Source organism: Cervus elaphus, chromosome 15, assembly GCF_910594005.1.
Source record: "Cervus elaphus chromosome 15, mCerEla1.1, whole genome shotgun sequence".
Classification (NCBI taxonomy): Eukaryota; Metazoa; Chordata; class Mammalia; order Artiodactyla; family Cervidae; genus Cervus; species Cervus elaphus.
Window position 1 is genome coordinate 88,759,906 of NC_057829.1, and position 17,169 is coordinate 88,777,074.

General features: G+C 47.5%; 1 protein-coding gene across 2 annotated transcripts in view; it reads left to right on the top strand.

The window, feature by feature from the left end:
- The window catches only part of DOCK1 (dedicator of cytokinesis 1), a 546,606-nt gene that overhangs the window by 485,181 nt on the left and 44,256 nt on the right, over nt 1-17,169 (top strand). For both annotated transcript variants that reach the window (XM_043926662.1, XM_043926663.1), the window contains exons 39-40: nt 13,658-13,747; nt 14,745-14,849. In XM_043926662.1, the coding sequence (XP_043782597.1) occupies nt 13,658-13,747; nt 14,745-14,849 (195 nt within the window). The remainder of the gene's footprint in view (nt 1-13,657; nt 13,748-14,744; nt 14,850-17,169) is intronic.

Below are 17,169 nucleotides of genomic sequence, written 5' to 3' on the forward strand. Positions count from 1 at the left end.
TTGAACACGTTCAGTTGAGAGCAGTGGCTCTGGACCTCGACCCTCAGGAGACCTTCCAGGTTGACACACCTGGGGGAGTGGATGAGACTGACATCACGTGGGTCAAGGTCAGGGACACTGCTCAACACCCTGGAAGGCAGGCAGCTCCCCGGGTGCAGGATCATCCAGCCCAGAATGTCCGTAGTGCCCAGGTTGAGAAATCCTGGTTTTGGAAAAAGCCAGTTCAAGTGATAAAGCATTCTCTGCCAAAAGAGGGCTGAAGGAATGTCCTTACACGCTCCTGTGTGTTGGAGGAGACAGAAGGATGGTTCTGGTAAAGTGAGTATTTGGCTTACCTGGAGTCAGGAAGATTAACTTGATTCAACTTGTTCATCAAAGTTTAGGAGAATTGTCTTCACAGCAGCTGTTAGGGTTGTGTTGGCAAAAAAATTGAAAAGTCGTGTTTGAATACTCATAACTTCTCCAGGAGAGTATTTAAAAAAAAAAAAAAAACAGTTTACTCATCCATGTGAAGCTGATATGAGGGTGAGTGCAGGTGAGGGAGAAGATTTCATCAAACAAAATTTGAAGTACCTGGGTGATGAGCTCCGAAGCAAAAAAATAAAGTCATTTTAGCATCAACAAGCATTCAGTTTCCTGGGAACAAAAGAACAGGAGGAAGTAGTAATCATCCATCCCAGTTGGGATGGGCTGGAATCAGCTGGGGTCTCAACCTCTTGATGTCTCAGTGATGCTACACAAGCCAGGTGGTTCACTTCTGCTTCCTGTCTGTCCTCGCTTCTGGGGACCCAGGTGAGCGCAGCCTCAAAGGAGCAATGAGGCCCTGCCTGGCCCCTGCACGCGTAGCTCAGAAAAGACCCGTGCACTGTGCTCTTGTGTGGGTGTGTGTGTGTTTTTATTTGGCTGTGCCGGGTCTTAGGTGCAGCACGTGGGATCTCCAGTTGCAGCTTATGAACATAGTTGCACCGGGAGGGATCTCGTCCCCTGAACAGAGATCCAAGCTGGGCCCCCTGCCTTGGGAGCACAGAGTCTTAGCCCCTGGGCCAGCAGGGAAGCCCTAGTACTCATGCCATTGACTAAAGCGGATCAGGCAGCCACCGTGAGCCTCGGTGGGTGGGGGAGTGCCCAGAGGGGGGGCCATCTCGCAGCACCTACCTGTAGCAGGTAGAGCGGGTGGACTACCAGGACATTTAGTCAGGCAGATAAGCTGGGCTTCTAACCAAGGGCTCTCAGGCACATGGAAATTACCTAAGTATGTGTATGTTCTAGAAAAGGCAGCATTCACTCTAATCCCTCAGTTGCCTGCTTCACGCCACTGGACATGTAAAAACAGAGCAATCTCCAGAACTTGGCACTGGGCCTTGATCCCAGTTCCTCTGTAATGGAATTTCTTTCTTGGGTTAGGAAGGGATTGGGATGGACATGTCCCGGCCAGGTGGTGCAGAAGAAGGAGCACCAGAGAATGGGTGGCCACGATGCCTGAAATCCTGGCAGGCGAGAAGTCTGGGCAACGGAAGGTCACAGCAGAAGATAAAGTTCAGCATTTCGTGCCAGACACATTCATTTAAGAAATAAGAGCAAGATATGGTCTTATTATACCTGCCAGGTGTGGGTATATGTGGTGATTTGAGAAATAACATCCTTCGTGACTTTTCTGGAATAAGACAGTGGCTGAGGTCATTGCTACAGATGAAGAACTTAACATCGGGAAGGACTGAATGCCACGTTTCTGCTCTGCACATCCAAACTGAAATTCTTTTGTTTTTTTTTGTTTAAGATTTTTGTTGAAATACAGATAATTTGCAATGTTGAATTAGTTTCAGTTGTATAGCAAAGCGATTCAGTCACACACACACACACACACATTCTTTTTTAGATTCTTTTACATTTTCAGTTCAGTTCAGTCGCTCAGTTGTGTCTGCCTCTTTGCGACCCCATGAACCGCAGCACGCCAGGCCTCCCTGTCCATCACCAACTCCAGGAGTTCACCCAAACCCATGTCCATTGAGTCGGTGATGCCTTCCAACCATCTACATTTTAGGCTATTGCAAAATACTTCGTAGAGCTTCCTGTGCTATATAGTAGGTCTTTGTTGGTTATCTATATGATATATAATAGTGTGTGTATGTCAATCCCAAACTCCTAATTTACCTCTTCTCAACGCCCTCTGTCCCCTTTGGTAAACATAAGTTTGTTTTCCATGTCTGTGAGTCTGTTTCTGTTGTGTAAAGAAGTTCATTTGTAACATATTTCAGATTCCACATATAAGTGATATCATATGACATTTGTCTTTATCTGACTTTACTTAGTATGATCATCTCTGGGACCATCCATGTTGCTGCAGAGGGCATTATTTCATTCTTTTTTATGGCTGAGCACAATTCCATTGAGTTTATATACCACATCTTCCTTATCCATTTTATCTGCCGATTCTTGGGTGGGGGGGGAATATCTCAAAATGGGTGATGGGTGGCAAGTGATTCAACCCAGAGAAACTGGAAGGAAGGGACCCTCATGGCAGGGGTGCCCTAGGGAGCCAGCTCTCTTACGATGGGGAACTCTGATCTGAGGTGTCAGCTATGAGAGTCACGGGCCCCAAGCCACCATCAGCACTTGAAATATGGCTCGTCCGATGAGAAGTATGGTCAGTGTACGACATGCCCTGGATTCTAAGGCTCAGCTTGAGAAAAGGATGCTGTTAGGAGCTGAACTGTGTCCCCTGGAAATTCATGTGTGGGAGCCCAGCCCTTACTACCTCCGAATATGACTGTGTTGGAGATGGGTTCTGATCCAGGTGGCCAGTCTCCTTCTAGAAGAAGGAATCTGGACAGAGACACACCACGCAAGGACTCTGAGGACACAGCTGAGGATTTGCCTTACAAGCCGAGGAGAGAGGCCTCAGAGGAAACCATCCTTCTGACAACTTGATTTCGGTTTCTAGGCTCCAGAATAGTAAGGAAATAAATGTGTTTAAGGCACCCGATCTTTGATGTGTGTGTGTGTATGAGTGTGTGGTAAGTCGTGTCCTACTCTTTGTCGCAAACCTATAGACTGTAACCTACCAGGCTCCGTCCATGGAATTTTCCAGGCAAGAATACTGGAGTGGGTTGCCATCCCCTCCTGCAAGGGATCTTTCCGACCCAGGGATCGAATCCACATCTCTTATATCTCCTGTATTGGTAGGCGGGTTCTTTACCATACACACCACCTGAGTACTTTGTTATGGCAGCCTGTCAAATATCTCACGAATTTTGTGTTTTTGATTACGTGTTGAAATGACAATATTCCAGATACAGGGGATATTACCAAAATGAAGGCTGCTTTTTAAAATGTGGCTACTAGAAAATGTAAAGTTGCATGCGTGTCTTGGCCGATGTTCCGTTGGATGGTGCTGCTCTGAGCCAGACTTTGCTACTGTTGAAGACAGTTTCTGCTAGTGCATTCATCCACACACTTGGGAAATTGATGCTTGCCTGCCCCTCCATTTGGGGTCCTCACTGGCGGCGTCATTGTTTTTTGTTTTTTGTTTTTTTTTTACATTTTAATGTGTTCATTGTTTAATCATTTTAAAGCTGCAAGCTAGATTGTCCTTTTATTATCAAAACTCCAGCATTTTCTTCAATCTTTTTCTTTTTTTTTTTTCATTTATTTTTATTAGTTGGAGGCTAATTACTTTACAATATTGTAGTGGTTTTTGTCATACATTGACATGAATCAGCCATGGATTTACATGTATTCCCCATCCCAATCCCCCCTTCCACCTCCCTCTCCACCCGATCCCTCTGGGTCTTCCCAGTGCACCAGGCCCGAGCACTTGTCTCATGCATCCAACCTGGGCTGTGATCTGTTTCACCCTTGATAGTATACTTGTTTCAATGCTGTTCTCTTGAAACATCCCACCCTCGCCTTCTCCCACAGAGTCCAAAAGTCTGTTCTGTACATCTGTCTCTCTTTTTCTGTTTTGCATATAGGGTTATCATTACCATCTTCCTAAATTCCATATATATGTGTTAGTATACTGTATTGGTCTTCATCTTTCTGGATTACTTCACTCTGTATAATGGGCTCCAGTTTCATCCATCTCATTAGAACTGATTCACATGAATTCTTTTTAACGGCTGAGTAATATTCCATGGTGTATATGTACCATAGCTTCCTTATCCATTCATCTGCTGATGGGCATCTAGGTTGCTTCCATGTCCTGGCTATTATAAACAGTGCTGCAATGAACATTGGGATGCACGTGTCTCTTTCAGATCTGGTTTCCTCAGTGTGTATGCCCAGAAGTGGGATTGCTGGGTCATATGGCAGTTCTATTTCCAGTTTTTTAAGGAATCTCCACACTGTTCTCCATAGCGGCTGTACTAGTTTGCATTCCCACCAACAGTGTAAGAGGGTTCCCTTTTCTCCACACCCTCTCCAGCATTTATTGCTTGTAGACTTTTGGATAGCAGCCATCCTGACTGGCGTGTAATGGTACCTCATTGTGGTTTTGACTTGCATTTCTCTGATAATGAGTGATGTTGAGCATCTTTTCATGTGTTTGTTAGCCATCTGTATGTCTTCTTTGGAGAAATGTCTGTTTAGTTCTTTGGCCCATTTTTTGATTAGGTCATTTATTTGGTGGCGTCATTGTTATGTGCCTGTTGGGGTATATTCCTTACCCCAAATGAATATTTGAAAAACTGAAATAAATCTAAAAGAAATAGACTCTGATTCAAGACCCACATTTGAATTCTATCCTGAATTGTATTGAAATCACAAGAATTTTCTTTGGTTTGATTTTACACCTGTTTTATATTAGGGGAAAAAATTGCAATTCTGGTTTAAAACCATATATTCAGCTCAGTGGTTAAAGAATCCACCTGCCAATTCAGGAGACGTAGGTTCGATCCCTGGGTCAGGAAGATCCCCTGGAGGAGGAAATGGCAACCCACTCCAGCATTCCTGCCTGGAAAATCCCATGGACAGAGGAGCCTGGCGGGGTACAGTCCATGGGGTTGCAAAGAATTAGACATGCCTTAGCAACTGCACAAAAACAATCGAGGTAAGAGGCCTTCATACTACCGTTGAACTTGAAGACCAGCGATGGCTGGAGACCGCCCGATTATAAAATAAATGGTATCTGAACCTGGCAAAGCTGTGACTCAGGTATAGCTCCACTGATACAGGCTGTCCCCTTAGGTGGTTAAGGAAACCTTCACTCTATCCTTAATAGGTGGGAACCTTACTCATCCTAGAGCTCATTTTCAGTGTTTTAAATGTGTGCAGCTTCCTGGGGGAAGTATGTTCTTACAGAATCCAGTGCAGATTTGTGTCCTGGAAACTGTGCTCACAGGCCCTTAAAGGAGCCCGTGTTCTTCGCGTCTCTCAGACCTTGGACACCAGCGTCTGCGGGGACAGCCCAGGGCACCAGCATGGGACTGGGGTCGGATTATATTCAAAGTCTCTCCACCTCTGTGCTCAGAAAGCGGCAACTGCTGAATGGATTTTCTGCTCCATTATACTGGACACTCCAGCTTTTGAATTAGGCCCTGTTATCTTTCTGTATTTCTTCTGCACAAAAATCACTCTTTTATTTTTGCTTTTCCACCGTTTAGAAGTTTTGAATGTCTTTCGGCCCAGCTCTTGGTCTTTTCATCTTTTTCTTTCTCTCAAAAAAAAAAAAAAAAAAAAATGTCATTTCCATCTGTTTTCCGTTTCATTCTTATTCCTTCCCTGGCTAATAATTAGCCCTCACTCCTTTTCTGTTCTCGTTTTACCACCCGCTGGAGCACCTCCGGAAAGCCCGCCGTCAGGTCTTATCATGGCAGTGAGCGCTCTGTTCCGAAGATGCTCCGAGCTGTCTGTCTCATTGTGTTTGGTTGAGGCCTAGTAATTTTCAATAAAGCTCTTAACCCGAGTGCTTCACTGAAAATTACCAGGCTTCTCTATGGAGGGCGCATTGAAAATAGAAGCCCTGCTCTCAGGGAAAGGGAGTCGGAGTGAGGGAGGCGGTGAACCTGATGTTCACCGCCTCAGAAACCAGGAACCAGCCTGGCACTGGCAAAGGGGGCCCATGGCTCACGGCCCACGTGGTGTCTGAAGCTCTGGGACTATTTTCGACTGGAGTTCTGTCTTCTCTTCCCTTAAAATAACCTCGCCTTGACGAAGTTTGCACTTTGCCTTGTGCCCAAGTCAAAAAAACAAGGAGGCGTCCTACATCATCCCGTGAACTAAAAATAGGGGTTTGGGAGCAAGTTTCCACTTTTAGTGAAATGGCTGGATTGCTTTTCTGAGTATTGGGGCTGACATTTTCTCATCCCCTGAGTTTCCTTTTTAAAAGCACAGTTGTCAGTCAGAGGAGATACAGGTACGAGCATCCCATCACCCTCTTTCTTGGTATAGTCTCAGCATTTCCAGAATTTTTGAAAATCCTGATACTTGCCAGAATCTGTTCAATTAGCAAGAATTTGGCTGGAGTGAGCATAGAGATCGTGTGTTAATTATGACTGGGATCCCAGAAAAGAACCGTTTGTGGTCAGAGCAGATAAAATCGAGGTTTGGAGTTGGTATCAACCCTGCTCCCCCCATCTCCCCACACTGCAAGACCCCTCACATGTGTTTCCACAACCCAGTCTCCTGTCTGCATGAATTACAGGGGATGGGGGAGGCCAAAGGCCTGCCTTGAGCTGAGAAGTCTAGCACCAGGGCTAATGGATGAGCAGACAAATAGCAAAACCCGCCCTCTGAGTGTCTCACTGGTGGGTTCAGAGTCTACCAGCCTAACAGGTACGGGAACGATTCCCCCTCCTGAGAAAGGGCAGACTTCATCAGAAGCTGACTTGTAAACTGTGTCTTGGGCTTCCCTGGTGGCCCAGTGGTAAATGATCCACCTGCAGTACAGGAGTCACAGGAGACACAGGAGTGATCCCTGGGTTGGGAAGACCTCCTGGAGGAGGGTATCACAACCCACTCCAGTATTCTTGCCTGGAGAATCCCATGGACAGAGGAGCCTGGCGAGCTCTGTTGGACACATCTGGAGCTACTTAGTGTGCATCACAAATTAGGTCTTGAAGAAAGAGAGGAAGCTTGCAGGATGATAGCGGGGAGGGCCTGGGATCCTGAAGAGTGGGGGAGGGGCAGGGATTCCAAAAAGTGGGAACCCTATTGATCAAGGCCAGGGCTTCTGAAGACAGTCTATCTATCAAGGTGGTGAGGAGGGGGTCCTGGGAGACACAGATGCAGAGAACTTGGGAGCGAGTCTGTCCATGGCCTTGCATATCTCCTAGATTTGACTTTCTCCATAGTCACAAATGGGGCTTCCCAGGTGGCGCCAGAGGTAAAGAACCTGCCCGCCAATGCAGGAGATGTGAAAGACACGGGTTTGATCCCTGGGCTGGGAAGATCCACTGGAGGAGGGCATGGCAACCCACTCCAGTTTTCTTGCCTGGAGAATCCCACGGACAGAGGAGCCTGGCGGGCTACAGTCCATGGGGTCACAGAGAGTCAGACATGACTGAGGCTACTGACCCACGGAGCCAGTGAGATTTTATGAACGTAAGCGAGGTTGCCTTTACTGTCCCCCTTTCAGGGAGTGATTTGGGCTCACGGTGGCAGAAGCCCTGTGGGTGGGGGGCTGGGGCAGGGGTCCAGGCCCGGGATGTGGGGGCAGTGGGGACTAGGAGAGGCAGGGGACAGCTCCAGAGGCTTGAAGTCAGCTGATTGCACAGTCTCATATGGGGGCAGTGTCAGACGTGTGCATGCCTGGAGGAGCCAGGACCCAGCACGGCCCAGAGGCCGGAGCACGAGCCTCCCGTGGCTGCAGGGCCGACAGGGAGTGGCTTCCAGTCAGCCCAGCCACGTCTGACTCCCTTCCAGGCGGCTCCGGCAGCTCTTGAGTGTTTCGGCTTCTCTCCTTCATGTGGGAATTCTTGGTCAAAGTCATTGACTTTCTAGCTGGCAGTCCCCAGGCTGTGTGGGACATCTCTGGCCTCCACTCGGCCAGTCGCAGTCTCGGCCGTGGGTCTGTATCGGTCCCTCTGGTTCAAGGACAGCTGTCCGTGCTCCCGTCCAAGGTTGCTCCCACCCCCAGGCCCCAGGCCCATCCAGAACATCACTCTGGCCCATCTCTCTTCTTCCCACTGGCCACACTATTTTCCTCTCTACTGGCTAATACATACTGGCCTGCTAAGATGCTTCAGTTGTGTCTGACTCTTTGCAACCCCATGGACTGTAGTCCACCAGAGTCCCCGTCCATGAGATTCTCCAGGCAAGAATACTAGAGTGGTTTGCCATGCCCTCCTCCAGGGGATCTTCCTGACCCAGAGATTGAACCCAAGTCTCCTGCATTGGCAGGCAGGTTCTTTACCACTAGCACCACCTGGGAAGCCCACATCCTCGCCTACAACCATGCTATTATTTCTCCCATCTTTTAAAAAAGTTATCTCTCATTCTAACTCCCCTCTCCAGCTACTGCCTGTTTCTTTCCTTCCTCAAATCCTCCTCCAAGAACGGTGTGTACCCCTCCTTATGCCCTCTGAACCCACCCCCATCGCAGGTGCCCAGTAATTACTGCAGAGTGAGGGGTGAGTGGCAGAGGGGGTCCATTCTCCTTCTGGTCAAACCATCAAGCGAAAAGCAGCTGTCTCTTTCAATGCCTGGGTTAGGCTTTCTAAGGGCTTGCAGAACTGCAAAGGTCATTTATTAAAGAAAAAGGCAAAAAATCTCTGTTTTTTAAAAAAAAATTATTTGTTTCCTATTTTCCTCCCAGGGGCATTAAAACTGAGCAGATCATTTTCCATTTAGACTAATAAAGAATTGCTGTGGGGTAAAGAGGAGCATGCTTTCGAGGGGCAATAATTCCTGAGCATCTGACAGCCCCAGAAGGCAGGATTCATCTTCAAGTCAGTGTGAGAAGCCTCCCATCAAGGCTTCTTAAGTCTGGCCCAAGTCCCAGATCCCGCTGTGTTTCCTGTCCTTCTGGAGGGCAGGCAGCCCATCCAACCACCTTTCTCAAGCGGCTGGTGCAGTGATGTGTGTGCTCTCAGAGAGGGTGGCATCATTAGGTGAAACCAGGCAGCTTTGGAGCAGACCACAGTGAGAAGGCTCATTGCAGGGGTGGGAGTGGTGATGCTGGACCTCAGAAATATCTTCAGAAAGGGTCCAGCCTTTGCTCAGGTCAGGGGAAACCAAGGTAGAACAGCAGGAAGACCCAGGGTGGGGCTTGGCTCAGGGAGAGAAGGAGAGGCTGAGAGAGACAGGAGGTGCCCACACGGAGTGTCCATTCTGTAGAGGAGAGGACTTGCTGGATCCTCTCCCAGCTGGACCACACCCCTCGGAGTCGCCATGGAGACACATCTTTCCCAAGGACTCCAGCCCCTCATCTTCGGGGGACTGGGAAGAGATGCTCACTCTCATCACTCGTGCAGTGAAGCCCTCGCTTGCCGGGACGGAAGGCTACTTCTGGGCCACCCCGGCCCCCTCGCTGCTGATGGCCCTAAACCAGTTCTCTGGAATCTTCCACAGCATTGAATCTACATCCATTTACATGTCAGAGACCTGTGCAGGACCCTGGAAATTTAGAAGGTGATAGAACATGACTCGTTTCCCAACAACCACCCAGAAAACCAGAAAAGTTTTGGAGTGACTGAAATTCAAGCATCCCACGAAACATCTTGACTGGTGATTGGCTTACAGCTGGTTAGTGATTCCACTCCGAGCTCCCCATCAGTATCCTGGTGGGTTGTGGCCGGGCTGTATTTTTCTTGAGGGGCTGTTGTCCAGGCTGCCCTCTCGCCTTATTCCCTGACCCAGTGAGATCAGTTTTGCCTCCTGCCCAGCTGGTCACTCATCAACCTCACAGTTTTGTCTAAGAAAGCAATTGCTGATACACTCTCTGTGGCTGCTTCTAATGAAGAAGTTTCATCAGAGGGAAAAAGGATTTTCTGTTCATGAAACTTGCAGAGGTTCCCAAATAAAAGGTGATTGTCTCAAGAGAATGTAGCCGAAGATCATCTGATGAAAACGGGGAGTGGGGAGGGTGTGCTCCACGTTGCAAGACCGAGGATGCTATGAAATGGATTCCGGACTTCAAATCAGAACACGAAGCTGAGCATTGATAGGGTGCTTTTTTCATTTGCGGCCGTGGTGACCCTCTTCGGCCTATGGCACAACTAAGAACAGGGCCAGGGCAGGATGTTCAATCACACAGGTTAAAGTGACTCTTCTACCAAGATAATCTAAATCTCTGTTATATGGAATCTGTTTTCTCTCTGGCACGGAAATATTTTCCAAAGTATTCACATGGGAAATATGAGTGACCCACGCTCCGTAGAACCCTAGCCAAGAAAAAGTAGAAGCATATCTCCTTAATGCAGGAGACTTTAAAACATGCAGGGGTGGGAAGAGGCATGTGTGCTTATAGAAAATCTGACCAAGAGCACAGCCATGTAACCCCTGAGTGAGTTGGATAAACTATTTACTCAAGACTTGTGTCTGTGCTGCGTGGCTCAGATGGGAAAGAATTCCATCTGCAATGCAGGAAACATGGGTTTGATCCCTGGGTTGGGAAGATCCCCTGGAGAAGGGAATGGCAACCCACTCCAGTACTCTTGCCTGGAAAATTCCACGGACAGAGGAGCCTGGCGGGCTACAGTCCATGGGGTCGCAAAGAGCTGGACACGACTGAGCAACGTTGTCTTTTTCCACTTGTGTCTCTTTAAGGAAACAATTACTTTTGCTAGGTATCTAAAGCAGCTCCTCTGTCTAGAAACAGATTAAGCAGTGAATTAGAAGCCCTAAGATTGTAGGCAGCTAAGAGAGTGGTGTGTTCGCTTGCAGAAAACGCCAGTGAGTAAGAACTACAACTAGAGGTAATGATTTCTTTGAAATGGAAATGTACTGAGGGAGGAATTGGTCACTGGAGCTTAAAAGAAACATAAAAAGTGGAGAAGCTCCCTCTTCGGAGAGATGGAGGCTGGGACTCTGGCAAAGGACCTGAGCTCGCTGGAGCAGCAGCTGGAGACATTCAGAGGGTGCAGACATTTGGAGGGTGAGCGCTTCAGCAGGATGGAGGAGCCAGGAGGGGGTTCCTGGGAAGAGAAGCGGGTGGTCCTCCAAAAAGCATCTCAGCCACTTCCTCTCTCTCCTAGCTGGTGGCCCTATCTCTGAAGTCTCTCTCTCCTCTGAGCTTATCTTTATGATGTCTTTCAAAGTATTAAATACAATTTCGGAATAGCTTTTTTCTCATCAAAAATAGCAGATGGTGTCTTTAAGCAGCAGCTGTGTAAAGAGTATTTTAAGTCTACTGGGTGATTCAGTAATAAGTAAGGCCCTCAACCGGGTGGTTCTGCTAAGAAAAGGCAAAGACTGGCAGGCAGGTGAGGAGTCAGTGCCAAGGGTGTGCCAGGTGTGAGACCGGCTCCCCGTGTTCCAAGTGAGAGCCTGGAGTTAGGAACTAGCTTAGCATCCTTGAAAACCTATTCCAGGAGGAGGGGGTGGAGGGCAGCTGGAAGGGCCGGCGGAAGGTCATTGTTATGGGCTGAATGCTTGCATTCCTGCAAAAGTCATATATTGAACAACCTTGACCCTCCCCCCCCACCCATGTGATGGTATACCCATGTGATGGTGTTTGGAGGTGGAGCTTTGGGGGGTTCATTATGTTTAGATTGGGTCATAATGAGGGTGGGACCCCCAAGATGGGATTAGTACCCTTTTGAGGAGAGGAAGGAGATCTTGCTTAAGGCCATACAAGCATAGAGTGAGAAGGCAACTGTCTGCGAGTCGGGAGAACCCTCACCAAGACCCGAATCTGCCTGCACCTTGAGCTTGGACTTCCTAGCCTTCAGAACTGTGAGAGGGAAGTGTCTGTTTTGTGGGATTTTGTTACAGCCTCTCCAACTAAGATGGTCATCGAGAGCAGGAACTTTGGAAAACAATGAGTCTACCCCACTGTCTGCCCTTGGGCAGGTAGCTTGCCTGTCTGACCCCCAGCTTCCTTATCTGCAAGACAGGTATAATAATAACACCCACCTGACGTGACACTGTAATGAGACGATGCAGGTGGCATCTTGCTGGGCAAAGAGTAAGCTGGAAGTCACTTGCCCTCATGATTGGTGCTACTAACTTATGGGGATACTTCCAGTGAAGTGGGCAGTTCATGTCTGGGGACCCAATATGTGAGGTGGTCTGACACTTTGCTAATTCCAAGTCCGTAGTTGTCACTTTTAATACTCAAAGGTTTGAAAGAGGGGAATCCTGGGTTCTTGTGATAGTACAGAGGAGGGTGGGTAGCATCCAGGAAGGCTTCCAAGAGGAGACAGTCCCTCCGAATTTTCCATGATCTCAGGTAGACCACTGTATTTTATTTCCTTCCCAAATAAGGGAAATTCAGGCCTACCACATGTGTCAATAAATTAGTCTACATGTGTCAAAAGTTTATCAGCATTTTAATAAATGTTACCTGATTAGGAAACCCACTTTTAAACTATTACCATTCAAAATTCTCCCTTTCAAAATGATGGCAGGTTTTACATCCTCCTGGTTCAGTTCACTCACTCAGTCTTGTCCAACTCTTTGTAACCCCATGGACTGCAGCACGCCAGGCTACCCTGTCTATCACCAATTCCTGGAGTTTACTCAAACTCATGTCCATCAAGTCGGTGATGCCATCCAACCATCTCATCCTCTGTCGTCCCCTTCTCCTCCCACCTTCAATCTTTCCCAGCATCAGGGTCTTTTCAAATGGGTCAGTTCTTCTCATCAGGTGGCCAAAGTATTAGAGTTTCAGCTTCAACATCAGTCCTTCCAATGAATATTCAAGACTGATTTCCTTTAGGATGGACTGGTTGGATCTCCTTGCAATCCAAGGGACTCTCAAGAGTCTTTTCCAACACCACAGTTCAAAAACATCAATTCTTCTGCGCTCAGTTTTCTTTATAGTCCAACTCTCACATCCATACCTGACTACCAGAAAAACCATAGCTTTGACTAGATGGACCTTTGTTGGCAAAGTAATGTCTCTGCTTTTTAATATGCTGTCTAAGTTTGCCATAGCTTTTCTTCCAAGGAGCAAGCGTCTTTTAATTTCATGGCTGCAGTCACCATCTGCAGTGATTTTGGAGCCCAAAAAAATAACTTCTCTCACTGTTTCCATTGTTTCCCCATCTATTTGCCATGAAGTGATGGGACCGGATGCCGTGATCTTCTTGCAAGCCTTAAATCAGAGTTGAAATAGATCCTTGTCTTTCTGACCACAGACACATAGCTCTTTTAAGTGGGATGATTTGGGAAAGTACCAAAATCTGGTCCTTGGTTTCTGCAGAAACGCTGCTGTCAACTTTGCCCTGTGGTTTCCCTGCTGGGCTGCACGGCTGCCCTGACAGATGGGCTTCAGAGGCCGGCCTGCGGAGGGGCAGGACTGGCCGGCTGGCTGCTCTGACCGGGGACAGCAGCCAGCGTGATCGATGAGCCAGTGGCTGACCAGTCTGGTCAACCGTGGCCCAAGCCAAAGGCCATGAGCCTGTAGAAAAGATCTGTATTTTTCCAGCGTCTTCAGGTGAAGCAGGCGTGTTTCCAGCTTGTTTCATCGTGAATGGCGGTGTTGCTGTTTCCCTCTCTGAGCTCCTGATTCAGGTTTGCGTTTCTCTTGCCCTTGTTTCTCTCTCTTCCCTCGCAGATGTGGGAGGAGGCCATCGCCCTGGGCAAGGAGCTGGCAGAACAGTATGAGAACGAAATGTTTGATTATGAACAGCTCAGCGAACTGCTGGTAGGTCTTCCTTTCCTTCTCTTTGAAAAAAAAAAAAGTAAGCAATCTCAACTTGTTCTTCTGGAATTTTTCCTTCCTTTTTTTTTTTTTTTTTTTTTAATGCAACAGCCATTTATTTTATATTCATTTCTTTGGCCTCCCTGAGCGACATGTGAGATCTTAGTTCACCGACCAGGGTTGGAACTCGTGCCCTCGGCAGTGGAAGCATGGGCATGTCCTAACACTGGACCACCAAGGAAGTCCCTCTTTTCCTTTTAACATTGGGATTCTCCTTCATTTTGTCCAGGGGGACAGTTTTGATTTCTTTGCTGGTTGATTCTGGCTCAGCAGCATTCCCCACTGAGCTTTCGTAATCAAACTCGAAGATGCCTCTGAAGGACGTGCATGTCAGCAACCGCTGAGCCCCACTGTCCAGTGGTCTGGATGCTCGGAGGTCTCCAGGAGGCTCCCGTGGTTTCAGCTCTGAGCCCATCTCCATGAAGGACTGATGGAGGGTGGCCCAACCCTTTGTCCTTTCATAAAGCTATCACTTTCTAATTACCGCTTTCTCTGCTGAATCATTTTTGTATTCAGAAGATCGACTTAATGATGTTGTAATGTGTATCATGAATGTGGAACAGAGTTCTGCTCTTTTAAATCCTTTTTTTAATGTATCCCATTATCTGACCGATACCATGTTTTAAAAATACTGAAGACCAGACATTGAATCAGAATAAAAGCCGTCTCTCTGGCACCTCTTTGGTGATGAAAACACCGGTAAATCACAGCCGGTTGCTGAATTTGGCTTTCTGGTCAGATTCGCCTGCTGAATGCCGGGCAATGAATGAAAAGTACTGTCAAAAGCTTTGCGGTGAGATTAAATTCCACGCCTGCATCAGCGTTCCCCCACCTTCTACCCCTCCCACCCCCTGGAATTGCCAAAGCTGTAAGAATCCAGACCCACGGATGCTCAGATACTCCATTCAAACCTGAAATGTGTTTCTTCTCTTCTTTTCAGAAAAAACAGGCTCAGTTTTATGAAAACATCGTCAAGGTGATACGTCCGAAGCCTGACTATTTTGCCGTCGGTTACTACGGACAAGGATTCCCCACCTTCCTTCGGGTAACTCTGGGTTCTGTTTGGATTGGGTCACCGCTGCTCCCTGGGCAGCCAGTGTCTCCTCTTTCCGAGGAAGGATTTGGTTTCCGTCTCAAATCGCTCAGTTGTGTCCGACTCTTTGCAACCCATGGACTGCAGCTCACCAGGCTCCTCTGTCTATGGGATTTTCCAGGCAAGGATACCTGAGTGGTTTGTCATTTCCTCCTCCAGAGGATCTTCCTGACCCAAGGATCGAACCCGGGTCTCCTGCACTGCAGGCAGATATTTTACCAACTGAGCCACCAGCTAAGTGACTCTCTATATTATTTTCTTACCTCTGTGCTTGGCTCAGGTTGCTAGGAAGGGGCTGATAATGGTTTTTTTTTTTTTTGATTGCATATAAGCATTCCATCCCTCTTTTCCTAAAGAGAACTCTTCTTCAGAGATTTATGTGTATTTTAAAAATTATAGTAAGAAATGCATAACATAGGGCTTCCCTGGTGGCTCAGTGGTCAAGAAATCTACCTGCCAATGCAGGAGATGCGGATTCAGTCCCTGGGTTAGGAAGATCCCCTGGAGAAGGAAATGACAACCCACTCCAGTATTCTTGCTTGGAGAATCCCATGGACAGAGGAACCTGGTGAGCTATAGTCCATGGGGTCACAAAGAGTCAGACATGACTGAGCAGCTCAAGAACAGCCATGCATAACGTAGAAGTTACCATCGTCACTATCTTTCAGTCTGCAGTTCAGTGGCGTTAAGTATATTTACCCTGTTGTGCAGCTGTTCCCACCACCCATCTCCAGATTATTTTCATATTCCGAAATTAGAACTCCGATCCCAGTAAATAATAATTTTGCCATCTCTCCTCCCCGCCCAGAGCTTACTTTCTGCCTCAGAATTTACTTGACTCTACGGACCCCATTCAAGTGGAATCGTATAAAATGTGTGCTTTTGTGTTTGGCTCACTTCCCTTAGCATAATGTCTTCAAGGCTGATCCACATGCTAGTGTGTATCAGAGCTTCATTCCTTCTTCTGGAAGAGTAATATCCCCTCATGGCAATGCACCACAGTTTGTTCATCTGTTCATCCTTGGCGGACGTTGTCTGGGCTAATATGAGTAATGCTGCTATGAACATGTGCGTGTTTTTGTTTCTTCTTTCGGTTGTGTGGCTTGTGGGATCTTGGATCCTCAACCAGGAATCAAACCTGGGTCCTTGGCAGTGAGAGTACAGAGCCCTAGCCCTTGGATCGCCAGGGAATTTCCGAGCATGTTTATTTTAAATTATACAAGAAACTGGCAATGAATTTCCAGTGCTGGGAACTCGGAATCACACTCCATCCCTGAAACAAGCATGTTCTCTGTCACGATTGAAGAAATAGTGTGATCATCAGTCAAATCACCCAATAATCTTTAGGCCAGAAGTCTTTTAAATAAACGCTGCCTAGCCTACTAATATGATTGTTTGGTGGTGCTGGTTTAGTCACTGAGCTGTGTATGACTCTCTGTGACCCCATGGATGGTAGACCACCCCCCCACCCCCCGCTGCCCCCAGGCCCCTCTGTCCATGGGATTTCCCAGGCAAGAATACTGGAGAGGGTTGCCATTTCCTTCTCCAGGGGATCTTTGCAACCTAGGGATGGAAACAGTGTTTCAAATAGAAAAAAAGGAAGAAAAAAGAGCCCAGTAGAACTGTTTCAATTCAGTTCAGTCCCTCAGTCATGTCCCACTCTTTGCGACCCCATGAATCGCAGCACGCCAGGCCTCCCTGTCCATCACCAACTCCCGGAGTTTACTCAAACTCATGTCCATCAAGTTGGAGATGCCATCCAGCCATCTCATCCTCTATCGTCCCCTTCTCCTCCTGCCCCCAATCCCTCCCAGCATCAGGGTCTTTTCCAAAGAGTCAACTCTTCGCATGAGGTGGCCAAAGTATTGGAGCTTGAGCTTCAGCATCAGTCCTTCCAATGAACACCCAGGACTGATCTCCTTTAGGATGGATGGGTTGGATCTCCTTGCAGTTCAAGGGACTCTCAAGAGTCTTCTCCAACACCACAGTTCAAAAGCATCAATTCTTCTGCACTCAGCTTTCTTTATAGTCCAACTCTCACATCCATACATGACCACTGGAAAAACCATAGCCTTGACTAGATGGACCTTTGTTGGCAAAGGAATGTCTCTGCTTTTTAACATGCTATCTAGGTTGGTCATAACTTTCCTTCCAAGAAGTAAGCGTCTTTTAATTTCATGGCTGCAGTCACCATTTGCAGTGATTTTGGAGCCCAAAAATTGTTTAGAGTTTCTCAAAAACTCTTTCTTGGATGCCATTGACCATGTCTGCC